Source organism: Pteronotus mesoamericanus, unplaced genomic scaffold (genome assembly GCF_021234165.1).
Source record: "Pteronotus mesoamericanus isolate MK-2021 breed Mesoamerican mustached bat unplaced genomic scaffold, CSHL_Meso_final contig_1189, whole genome shotgun sequence".
Lineage (NCBI taxonomy): Eukaryota > Metazoa > Chordata > Mammalia > Chiroptera > Mormoopidae > Pteronotus > Pteronotus mesoamericanus.
In genome coordinates this window covers 3,065,539-3,078,769 of record NW_026555038.1, presented here as the reverse complement: position 1 = coordinate 3,078,769, position 13,231 = coordinate 3,065,539, and the positions used below count along the sequence as shown (strand labels likewise).

The following is a 13,231-nucleotide window of genomic DNA, read 5'->3' as shown; positions in this document are numbered from 1 at the left end:
GGCACAGCCTCCCATTTGCCTAAGCTGGGCACTCTAGATGAATATCTGCTATGTGTGGGCTGTGTACACCCTCTTGTTGTAGTTGACCATTGATTGCTGTTGGCACATCTGTGGGAGGAATTTACCCTCAGGTCAATCAGCTGCAAGAACTGGCTGTGACCACCATGAAGGATCAGCTGTGTAGGTCTTATTTCAGTGGAGCTCTGGTGCCTGCTGAGTCTACCCCATGAGTGTGTCACTTGATGAGCTCTGAAGCTGTCCACCAGGTGTGCTGGCTCTTGCCCTTCTGGGAGGTCCAGGCCAAGGTCAGCTGCCACCTTTGTTCTGCCCAGAGCCACCTGGCATGAGCTACAAATTAATCTGCAGATGGCTGCTACTTGTTCTGTGATTGAAGGTGCCCCAGAGAGGCTAAACTTTGAATAAAGCTGGTTTCCACTAGTGCCAAACATGTGGCCACTTAGTGAGAGCTAGGGGCATGCTTGTTTGAGAAACTTTAGGAAAGTCTGAAGCGTGATCCAAAATAGGCCCACAGGCTGTTCATATGGAAATGCCAGTAGAAACAGCTTAGGTGAGTGCCCAAGTTGAGTGGAGCAGGGTCTTAGGGAGTCACAGGGCAGGGAAAATATTGATAACCAGGTTAATGGAGACTCCTCTATGGTGCTAGCCTGCTGGCTTTTTGGGGGGAGAGCTCAGAAAAAGAACAATGGCCTCTGCCTGAACTTCTCTCTGAGAGAAAACTGCCACTCCAGCTCTTACCCTGCTGCCAGACAATTCAGTTCCTCCTCATGTGCCCCTGGTTCCTTCTGAGCTGCTGTCCCAGTGCTGGAACTCAGAGGAAGGGAGTCCATAAGTCTGTGTGCAGGTTCTTTAAGAGGAACACTTGGAACTTCAGAAGCCCTCTATCTCACTCGGCCACAATCCCCACTGATTTTCATAGCCAGAGATTACGGGTACTTCTCTTCCTGGTCTGGGGCGCCTGGTGTGGGGCCAGGACTCTACACCCCTCATGAGGCACCTCTGCCGCCAAGATACCCATCTCAATTTTTATCCACCACATGTGAGTGTAGGACTAGCCTGTTCTGCATGTCTAGCCCTCCTACCAGTCTCAGTGTGGCTTTTTTACAATCTTGGTAATAGGACTTCCATTCAGCTAGATTTCAGGTGGTTCTGTAGTTTAGTTGTAATTTTGATGTGGTTGTTGGGGGATGCAAATACTGCATTTACCTATGTTGCCATCTTAACTGGAAGCCTAGAATTAAATTTTATTTGGACTTTTTGCATCTATACTCACAAGTAAAATTAATCCATGGGGATTTTTACATGTGTTATATTTTCAGTTCTGGAAAAAATATGTTCCTCTCATAATTACAAACTATAAATAATTGAATTGACATTTTTAAATTAATATTTGCATGATGTCCTTTTTCAAATTTTCCTTTAAAACTATTTATGCAATTATGTTTTCTGTGAGTTTCTTATAAACAAAATAAAGTTGGGTCCTATTTTTGACACACTTTGTCAATCTCTGTCCTTTAAATGTATATTTAAAAAGTCATGTCTTTCTTTAACTCAGAGATATTTATTCTTCCCTTGCTACTTCTCTAAATACTGTCCTTTCCTTTCTCTTGTTATATCATTCTAGAATTTCTGTTAGATTTATTTTATTTCTGTTATTGTACTTCACTATTCTCCTCATTATTTTTATATTTTTATAATTTTTTCAGTAATTTTCATATAATTTCTCAAGCTTCCATTCTGACTTACTAATCCAGTTATTTTTTTACATTTTTAACAATATGTCCCACAGCATTTTAATTCAATAATCATGATCCCTCACCACATCAGGTGGCTTTTTTGACCCATAGACTGTCAGTTTCATGACTACTTATTCAGTATCATATAGGGCTTTGCCACGAGTACATATTGAAAACAATTCAATGTCTCTATAATTTCTTCCAGGCTCTTTTTTTTTTCTTTTCTTTTTTCACTTCTTTTTTTCTTTTCTTTCTTTCTTTCTTTTTCTTTTCTTTCTTTTTTCTTTTTCTTTTTTTTCTTTTTTTTGAGAAGGGGAACAGCTACTCTTATGCCTTGTATTCATTAATCTGAGCTGTTATGTCTCAACACTCCCTTACCTTTCTCTATTTACTTACTCTGAAAGACACAGAGCTGCCTTGTGTTGCACTGACAGCAGGAGAGTTTCTAATTGAGATTATGTTCGCTGCATCATTGATCCTTTTAATATTATTTTTTAAAACTTGTATTTGGTTTTCTGAAGTTAGGCTCAAACCTTTAGATATGCTTAATTTAATATTTAGTGCTTCAAAAAAATCTTAAATCAGTTTGATCATTTTTTATTGTAAGAATGATTCTATTTTCCTGTGTGAATATTTTAGAGTTTTAATATAATCTTGAAATTTAAATTGTTTACCACAACCTGCTTAATATGTAGCCTCTTTTCATTATCTATCCTCTCTACTGCTTGAAAAAGGATTGTAAATGAAAACAGAACTGAAGGATCTTAAACTCTGAGATGGGGTGAGCACACCCCCGGTCTTCTTTATCCCAGGCATTCAGCTTTGACCCCTCCCTAACCCCACTCTATTCCATCCACTTTCATAACAATGCCGTAGCGATCTTCCCATATGATGTATATGACAATGTCACTCCCCTGCTTCAAGTGTTCATGTGGCTCTCTCTCTCTGTAAAATAAGATCCAAATGCCTTTGCACAGAATAAAATTCTATTGATATAACACACCCAAAACATTGACTGCATACTTGTTTCTCTTTTACTTTGTGTCAGTTCTGATTTTTACTATTTCTAATAATGTTTTTATTCTTGTTATTAAACTTTTTATTTTCTTGTAATAGTTCCTAACCCTATCTAATTCCTTTTTCATTTATTCCAGTCTCTCAGTTGATATCATTTTCTTTTTCTCATAATTTCTTCATTAGAATTCAATATTACAAATTACCATGATAACAGAAAAAGAAGAACATCTTGGTAGTCAGTTGTATGTTAGAAACAAATAATACAAAATTGATATCCAGTTCATTCTCAGGAACTTTCTGAACACTTTTACAATTTCATTTAGATATAACTGATATCATATAGATGATAATATATATCATATAGAATATCATATTTACAAATATATGATATATAACTATATATATTTAAGGTACACAGCATAATGGTTTGACTTACATATATGGTGAAATGATCACCACAGTAGGATTAGTTAAAATCTACCATCTCATATGTAGATAACAATAAAAAGAAAGAAAAAAATTCCCCTTGTGATGAGAACTCTTAGGATCTACTCCCTTAACAATTTTCCTATATATCATATAGCAGTATAAACTATAGTCATCATGTTATACGTTACATTCCTATTACTTATTTATCCTATAACTTGAAGTTTGTACATTTTGACCACCTTCTTCCAATTCCCCTGTCCCTTAGCTGCCACATTTGATAACAGCAAATCTGATCTTTAGTCTTTGAATCTTGTTTGGTTTTGTTTAGTTTTCACATACAAGTGAGATTATGCAGTATCTGTCTTTCTCTGACTTATTTCATTTAGCATAATGCCTTCATTCTTCATTCATGTTGTTTCAAATGGCAGGATTTCCTTGTTTTTATAGCTGAATAATATTTCATAGCATATACGACAACTTCTTTATTCATTCATTTATCAATGAATGCTTAAGTTGTGTCCACTTCCTGAGCATCTCACTGTTAATGATGTCGATTCTCTTGGTTCTTTTTTTCTCTGTCTTCACTGTGATATAACAGAAATTGCAGTTCTAATTCTCTTAAGCATTAATGAGTTAGTCTTCAGATTAAGGCAGAACAGCCTGATGAAGGATGACTCAATAGAAATCAGAGGACTTTGGAATCCAATAGATGTGGTTTGAATTCAGATCTGCTACTTTATATACTATTTCTTAACTTCTCTGGGATCAGTTTCCTTACCTATTAAATACATTTATATGAGGACTAAGCACATGCATATGTTAACTGTCCTCAATACATGCTAGCCCCTCTTTACCTCTCAAATTCTAGCCAGGCAAGAAGGATTCGTGAAGAGCAGAAAAGTTATTAGATGCATTTTATGAATTATAATTATAAATATACTTATTAAATTTTGATAAATTCACATGTATGTGTTTAATGAAATCATGGATATTGGTTTTGATTCTCCAAAGTTTAGGTGTTCTCAGGAATATCACTGTCTCCTGAAAAAGCCCTTCAGTGTTCCCTTCAGAGACTCACGCTTCTCATTTGGCATGACCTTCCTGTATATGTCAATGTGCAAATAGGGAGATATTAATTCCCCCAAGAACCTAAGCCAGGCCCATCTCAGAGTTTAAGCTCTAGCCATTTTTCTTTGTGTCTTTATTCTTAGCCAATGAAAGGCTCTTCTTCTTCTAACTGAGACCCTGACCTTGTCTCTTTCCCTGATACTAATGAGGAATCTGAATGAAAAATCTGGAATCTGACTTTTCTAATCAAGAATCTCTCTCCACGACCCCAGCTGGGGATTCATTCCTATCATTATGGTTGGAGGAAACTGGACAAGAGTAACTGAGTTTATTCTCATGAGTTTCTCTTCCCTGCCTACTGAAATACAGTTGTTACTCTTCTTGACATTTCTAATCATCTACCTGGCCACTCTCATAGGAAACAGCCTCATCATTCTGGTTACCTTGGCTGACCCCATGCTGCACAGTCCCATGTACTTCTTCCTCAGGAACTTGTCCTTCTTGGAAATTGGCTTCAACCTAGTCGTTGTGCCCAAGATGCTGGGAACACTGCTTGCCCGGGATACAACCATCTCTTTCTCTGGGTGTGCCACACAGATGTATTTCTTGTTTTTCTTTGGGGTTGCTGAGTGCTTCCTCCTGGCCACCATGGCATATGACCGCTATGTAGCCATCTGCACTCCCTTGCACTACCCAGTCATCATGAACCAAAAGAAACGTGCCAAACTGGCTGTTGTCTCTTGGTTTCCAGGCTTTCCAGTAGCTACTGTGCAGACTACGTGGCTCTTCAGCTTTCCATTCTGTGACACCAACAAGGTGAACCACTTCTTCTGTGACAGTCCACCTGTGCTGAGGTTGGTCTGTGCAGACACAACACTATTTGAGGTCTATGCAATAATCGGAACCATTCTGGTCATCATGATACCCTGCTTACTGATTCTGTGTTCCTATTTTCACATTGCTGCTGCAGTCCTCAAGATTCCATCAGCTAAAGGGAAGCAAAAAGCCTTTTCTACCTGTTCCTCCCACCTTCTTGTTGTCTCCATTTTCTATATATCTTTAAGCCTCACCTACTTCCGGCCTAAGTCCAATAATTCTCCTGAGAGCAAGAAGCTGCTATCATTGTCCTACACTATTGTGACTCCCATGTTGAACCCCATCATCTACAGCTTGAGAAATAAGGAAGTGAAGAATGCCCTCAGCAGGACCTTCCACAAAGCCCTAGGTCTAAGACACTACATCTCATAGATATTAAGGGATACAACTGAAGTTTATGGAATGGGGATTCCTCTCTGTCTCTCTTTATATCTCTGTTGGAATGAAATCCAGCTGTCAAAATGACTGTTAGAGAGTTCAGTAGACAGAAAACAGCACAGAGGTATATTAGATCTATCAGTACCACCTGGGAAACTCCTCTGCCTGCCCCTTGTAGACTTACATTCTTTTTCTTATTGATACTTCAACACTTCTGTGGCCAAATAATACCAGATATTCACATTCCTGTGTCTATCTTGTGAACAATATGAAACTGCTTGTAATCTTAAAATAGAGACACATATAGTTAAAGAGAGAAAAATCAATAAAAGATTCTGTTGTCATATCTTTTCCTTTGGGCAAATATGACTCTATTTACCAGATAGAAAATCTCATTATTTGTCGCAAAGCATAATTTTCCTCAGTGTCTTATTTCAGCTCTCGTGCCCTTTAGGTAGTATTAGTTCTTTTGAACTCACTGGTATGTGGCATGGGTATAGGAAAGTAGAATAATAATTTCCATACACATACCTTTATAACCCAAATAATCATTTTTTTCCTCACTCTAGTTTTCCCAGGAAAAATGACTTGAGTTTCCATATTTACATTTGTATGAATTTTGAAGTAACATCATAAATTTTAATCATGATGCTACTTTCATCAAAGCTTAAAATGGATACATGCTGATTTGAAAATAGCTCTTCTTTAATGACAAAAATATTTCTCATTCTTTTTATAACTTCATAGTACTCTATTTTGTAGATATACCATCGTTTGAGTCTTTTATGATTTCAAATTATGCTGTAAAGAATAATTTTATAAAATGTGCCTTTTTATATTTTTGCCAGTACATCTGACAGATGGAAATTTAGAAATTAGATTATTGGGCAAAGAGTAAATATATATGTAATTTCCTATATATTGGCAAATCCCCTCCCCAAGTGATCTTACCATATTACACCCGCCCCCCAAGTTTATTTTCTCATAGCCCTATCAATAGCTGTCATGGTATTACAGTTTTTATGTTCAAAAAACCATTATTTTACTTCATTGTGGCCAAAGCACAAGAGTAGTGGTACTTGCAATTTAGGTGTGCCAAATAAAAGCCATAAAGTGTATGCATGTGTATATATACATACATTAGTATATGTACTGTTTGTTACTATCCATAGTTTCCAGCATCCACTGGAGATGTTGGTATGTATCCCCCATGAATAAGAGGGGGCTACTATAATCTAAACACAGAAATATTCAAATTCATATCCCAAGGATATTTATTATCAGAAACAGAGTCAAACATATATCTGTATGTCAATATTCTCATGTTTAATTCATCATTTTTAAGCTTTATTTATTTTTCATAATTGTCTCTGAATAGCACATCATTATATAGAGCAGTGAGAGTTCTTTTTCTTCATCTCCCACTTTTACAGGGGATCCCTTTGGGATTGCTGGGATATATGTGCAGGCACTGTGCTAGATACTAAACAAATGAAAATGAATGCATCAGATATGGTCACTGCTTTCAGTAAGAAATGTACAATCAAAGTCTATTTCAGAAGAAGTGTAAGAAATGTTCAGGTATGCATTACAGTTTTTGGATGAAGCCCTAAGAAGCTGGGAGAAATTTTATATCAAAGCATGGACTTCATTTTACTCTCTCAACTTCAATTCCTACTCCAGAAGGGCTAGGATTTCAAAACTTTTAGTCAGACTTTCTTCTCCTTGTCTTAACCAGGAGTAAATAGCCTCCCCAACCAACAACACCCCAACTGAGTGCTTACGGTTTTCATTAATATTCTTCACTTGGATTAGGTAATGATTAATGGGTTTTCCTCCCCATGCCTGAAAACTTCTCTTGAGTCCAGAGGTCTGAAACACCCCCAAGGACCAGCTCAATGAGAGGAGACGTAAAAGAAAATTGTCATGAAGGAAATGAAATCACTAACTCAGAGAGCTCTCTTTACTGCCATGTTCATCGAATCATCATTCACAATAGCCATGGCATGGAAACAATGTAAGTCTCCATTTGCAGATGAATAAATAAAGAAACTGTGAGATACACACACATATACACAGACACACACAGAGGAATATTTATCAGCCTCTAAAAAAGAAATCCTTCCATTTCTTACAACATGGTCCTTGAAAGCTGAAAAAGGCAAATTCTGTATAGTCTCATTTATATGTGGAATCTGAAAAAAAAAAAAACCGAACATTAACTTTTAGAAACAGAGTAGAGTAATGGTTGCCAGAGTCTGGGTAGGGTGAAGGAAATGGGGATATGTTGGCCAAAATGTACAAACTCAGTTATATAATAAATAAATTCTGGGATCTAATGTATAGCATGGTGACTATAGTTAACAAAGTGTACCTCTTAATTGTTTCCAAGACTGTTGGGAAACTTCCCATCTGGTTTCAGGAACTGTAGCCTCACCAGCAGGCGAGAGGGCCCCAAGGCTGGAGCTAAGCAAGGAGGCCTTGGGAAAATAGGCCACTGAGGAGACTAAACCTGTCCCTCTGGCAGGGGCGCAGCTCCTGCCTCCCTCACATCACCCTGCTTGGCCCTGGAAGATGGCTAGTTAGTCAATGATGGGTAAGACCCCTTGATGGCAGGGGCAACCTAAGACAGGCACAGACACCAGCAGCCATAAAGGGAAGGACTTGGGGGACATGGAGAAAGGACAAAACACCCTCACCCCATGGCTTTGATATGGCCAGAGTCCTCATTCTATCTGAAAGAAGTCTCCTTATCTCTTGGCGGCTCTGCTCTCCCAGCATGGCTCAGGCTTCAAACAATACTGGAGGTAGCCCTAAACTGGATCGGGTGATTCCCAGGGGGAAATCAGTCCTAGAAATAAATTCCTTGAAGCATGCTTTGTTTTTCCCTCAAAAGCTGTGATGGTCGGCTCATGCTGGGAATGAAATTTACATTATTCACAGACCCTGAACCAAAACCACTTGGCCTCTTATGTTTACTCCTCTCCTCTCGGACCCATGTAAATCAGTGTGTTCCTGCCATTTGTTTTCTTCAAAAAATCATCTATTCTCTGTAAACATTAACATACTGCTGTAATGAGATCACCTGTACATTCGCACTACCTAGACCCCATTGATAACTCTTTCAATAAAAGCCATTGGACACAGGGGCTCAGGAGCATTCTCCACTAGAGGAAATCATCACCCTCTTCTCCTGGCAGACAGAGAAATGTCTGAGATGACTTATTTATATTTCCCCATCCGTGATGACCCAGAGCATATTCTGCGGGACAGAATCTGCCCGCCACCTCACAAGACCAAAAAGGGAATTATGTGAGATGATGGAGGTTTTAGCCAACCCTATTGTGGTAAACATTTTTCATATATACATGTATCCAATCATTACTTTGTATACCTTAAATGTACACAATGTTATAAGTCAACTGTATCTTAATAAAACTTGAAAAAATAAAAATTAAGTTAAAAAAGGAACATTGGCATGCTCCTCTAATCTTTTTCAGGTGCAAACCTTAGAGGACAGACTACTGAGTTTTATCCCTTTGCTCTATAGCCTCAAAAGTGCAGGAAAATTGGAGCTGCAGTAGACCTTCCTCCGATTATGTGGTTGCAGAATCTCCATGAATTCTTGCACTCCTGGGAACTCCTCAAAACTCACACCTGTCAGAAGGTGAACCTGTGACTTCACCTCAGAAAGAAGCAGCACTGGGGGAGTCACTTTCTTACAGTAAACACCAGAGACCAAAATAGTCCTGAGACTCAGCCTAGAATCCTCTAGAGTGACTGATATAGGCCCATCCCAGAGCTACTCTGCACAGCTCAGATAATCTTTACAAGGACTGCCCCATCCACAGCTCAGGATTGACCTGGGATATCTGACACAGGCTGGGGGCAAGGCTTCTTTGAGAATGTGACAAGGCACAACCTCATGGTTCGAGAGCAATGTGGACCATGACAAGCACAACCAAGAGTTTCTTTAGAACAACTGGCATAGACACAGCCCAGGGCTTTTCTGACATGACTTGCACAGATGCAGCCACCATTTAGGAACTCCCTTGGAGTCCATCATTCGGACGTAGTCTAAGGCTGATCCACAGTGATTGACACAAGCAAGGGCTTCTCTGGCATGTAATATAGACAAATCTCATTGACTGGAGGTAAGTAAAAGGTGAGAGGATAGGGCACAGGCTTGAAATCTCTTGTAAAGAAGGTAATAGCACCACCAACAACAAAAAAAATGTGTCTTCTTTAACACATTTCTGAGAAACAAGAAAGGAGATCAGAGGTCTCAAATAAAGAACATAGTGTTTTATAAGCCTTGACAAATTAGGGAACCTGGGAAAGACTAAAAAACAATGAGAATATAGGTATTGTGCTTTGGAGTGTTCAACGTTTTTGCACAAATATTATCTCATTTTATACCCAGAACCATTCCATCAGGTGGGTAGTGCATTTCATTATTTTATTGAGAAACCCATAACTCAGAAAACATCATGTCAGTAGCTCTGTGTCTCACAGCTAAAAAATAATAATAACCAGAATTGTAACTCTGAATTTATGGCTCCAGAGTCCTTGCCATTATAACTGTGTGCTCTCAAACTATCATTTATGAAGTAGTTTCTCTTCTTCATTATGTTCTCTTAAGTGTGTTGTCTAGTTCTTCCCTGTTGAAACAAAATGTTGAATCTCCAAGGTGTTATCCCTAAAAGGAGACACTCTGGATAGAGATGTAGCTAGCTGGGCAACCTCAACTGTTTCCCCATAACTTCCCCCTTCAGGGTTCTCTCTGATGGCTGCAATCACAACCACACTTATCCATGGCTCTGTGCTTGCAGAACCAGCAGTGAAGCAGTACCTGAATTATATACTGCACAGATAACATTCTTAAAACCATAACTGCACTTGTGTAGTTACAGGGAGTCAGTACAAATTCTTTCCAGAAACATCTTCTCCTACCATCCCTCCTGTACTTAGTAGGAGAAAACAAACAGAAAAAGAAAAAAAAAAGAAAAGAAAGGTGAAAAATATGAAAGAAAAAAGAGGGAAAGCTAGATCAAAAGAAGGAAATATAAAGGGAAGGGTTAAAGAAGGAGCAAAGCAAATGAAGGAAAATAATTGGAATTACAATCATTTGCAGCTGCAAAGTCACAACTTGTGCTTTTATATTGTGTTTTTGTGCAGCCCTAGGATCCCAAGAAGATGAATGAAGGGCCATTTCAGGAGACAGGAGAAAAGAAAAAGCCAGGTAAGTGGGGCTCTGAGCCCCTGACCTTCTTTATCTTCATTGGATTTAAGTATTGAAATTCCCTGTAAGATTTGGTTTGAAAAAAAGGGGGCAGGTGGCACCTCTGCTTTAAAAGTCAAAAAACTACTGTGAGTCATATGCAAGTTCCCTCAATTTCATCAACTGGACTTTTGTCACATGATATCTACTGTCTAAGTAGTGTCATCTGGTTGTGTGTCATTAGAAAATTCTCAAACTGCTGTGCCGCAAATTTCCTTCAGTTCCAGAAGTCACGCATCTTGACCACACTTCGTTAGATCTATCTGCCCAACACCACTTGGCTATAAGGTTTGATTTAGAGTTTAACTATAGAAATTATAGTAATATCAGTAATAATAATAATGACAATATTAACTCAAATTTATACAGTTTTAATAATTCATTTATTTCCATAATGCTCATAAGACAATAATTTAAAACATTGTTAAAAGGATTCTTTTACAAGCACTTAAAAATAACACTGGTTACTTTAATCCATTGTGGATTCATGACAAAGAACTTCATTAACTTTTTAAGATATTAGTATGTTAGGCCAATTTATTGTCATTAATATAAATGTTAATTAGTAATTCAACAAACATCTATTGTTACTATATAGGTACCAGGCAACGTAGTGTGGATACAGTGAGGGATACCATTTAGTTTATGTCTTCAGGAAGCGCAGTGTTCAGGAGAGGATTCATGTAAAAATAATCATGATTGTTATAGCATTGTTATAATAAGGATATTTTAAGATGCCACAAGGAATACAAGGGAGAGAGTAGTTAATTATACCCAGTTGGAAGATGAAGTGGTCAGAAGTGATTTCCAAAAAGGTTGACATTAGATCTTGGATTCAAGAGTGAGTGTTTATATGGTTTACCTGTATTTTATTAAAGCATATGATGAGCTCTTTCATGAAATCTTTGTTACTACATTAAAGATACATGTTCCAGATAACAGTACATAAGCTGTGCATATTTATACCCAAGCCATGTCTGAAATGCTTTAAAGTTACTGATAAAAATAATAATAAATGACTTTGCAATTTGCCCAAAAATTAAAGATTAAAAAATTAGAGTCAACTCATTTTGAGATATGGCTTAAGTGATGTGCCTCAGGGTCTTATCTCTGTCCGAGGTTATATTTTGATTACATATATGAGGGGAGCAGACATCTGTGGCACACTGAGTGATGCAAAGGTTTTTTAATGAAACTTTCAAAATATCTTCTCAGTGAAGGACAAAACATTTAAAGAAAATAAATATACTTTGGAAGATGAAACCTGATGTACCACCTACAAAACACACATATACATACACACATAGTGAAAGCTCTTGACTGCAGACTCAACTAGTGATCCAATAATGTCATCAACCTTATGTAAAAATAATTAAAATTTAGGCTACATTAATTATGAAGTCTTTGGTATTCAGCACTCCATTCGATGCAGAAGGTAGAATGACAGATGAATAGATTTGTCCTCATACCATTAACAATTCAATGACATAAATAGATGCACACATACAGTGTTATAAAAGTTCTCTAATACAGGTTGACACAAAGTGTTATGAGAGAATTAAAAAATAATTCCTTGGTTTGGCTGAGGGAAGACAGGAAAACTTCACAGAGAAAATTATGTTTCAGCTGGTAATTGCAAGATGAATGGGAAGTTATACATTTTTGCAGGAAGAGGCTTCCAAGAATAGAGAGCCACATGCACAAGGCAAGGGGAGGGGGTCGGTGAGTGAACATGATATGTGCACAGAACCGAAAATATTTTCATGTAACCAGAGCATCAGCAGTGTAGGGGATTCAAAACTGGAAAAACAAGCAGATATCAGAGAAAAAGTCCTTATTAAAGAGTTTGTCCTTATCCCAGGCACAGCAGGGAGTGACTGAAAGATGTTAAGCAGGTAAGTAACTTAACCAGAGTCGTTCTTGGGTCACACACAAGTCAAAGATGGTTTGAAAAGAACAAACTGGAATCAGGTTCCTGCAGTATACCAAGCCAGAGAAAATAAGACCCCGAATTTAAAATCTGTGTGGTAGGGATGGAGAAAGGGACACTGAATCAGTGTTCAGAAGGAAAAATAAACAAGTTTGCAGGATGAATTAAATGATTTTTATCCCACTTCCTGGGCTATACAATGAGTATTTTCATTTTCTGAAACGGAATAGATAAAAGGAGAAGACTTGGAGTGGAGGAAGATAATGAGTGTAATTTATAACTCATTACTGTTTAAATCTGTGTATATTAATGAGGCTGCATTGTTGATGCATGTAGTCTTCTGTGTCTAAATTCCTTATGCACGGAACTCACCGTGCCTACATTCTGTTTATACAGTGGTTTCCCCCACATTTTCTTCATTATTTATCCACTCATTCAATAATGATTTAGTGGGCATCTACCTTGCTAAGAATTGGAATAAAAAGTTGAATAGCATAA

The 13,231-nt window shown here is 37.8% G+C and overlaps 1 protein-coding gene across 2 annotated transcripts; it reads left to right on the top strand.

Annotated features, from left to right (window-relative positions):
- Positions 1-964: 964 nt before the first annotated feature.
- LOC129077965 (olfactory receptor 10A2) lies at positions 965-5,516 on the top strand. Of its 2 annotated transcripts, XM_054582598.1 has the most exons (2): positions 965-986; positions 4,573-5,516. In XM_054582598.1, exon 2 carries the CDS (start codon positions 4,605-4,607, stop codon positions 5,514-5,516), a length of 912 nt encoding a protein of 303 aa, XP_054438573.1. In that variant the 5' UTR covers positions 965-986; positions 4,573-4,604. The 2 variants fall into 2 exon arrangements, with proteins under 2 accessions (XP_054438573.1, XP_054438565.1); XM_054582590.1 differs by lacking the exon at positions 965-986 and having other exon boundaries at positions 4,563-5,516.
- Positions 5,517-13,231: the final 7,715 nt, after the last annotated feature.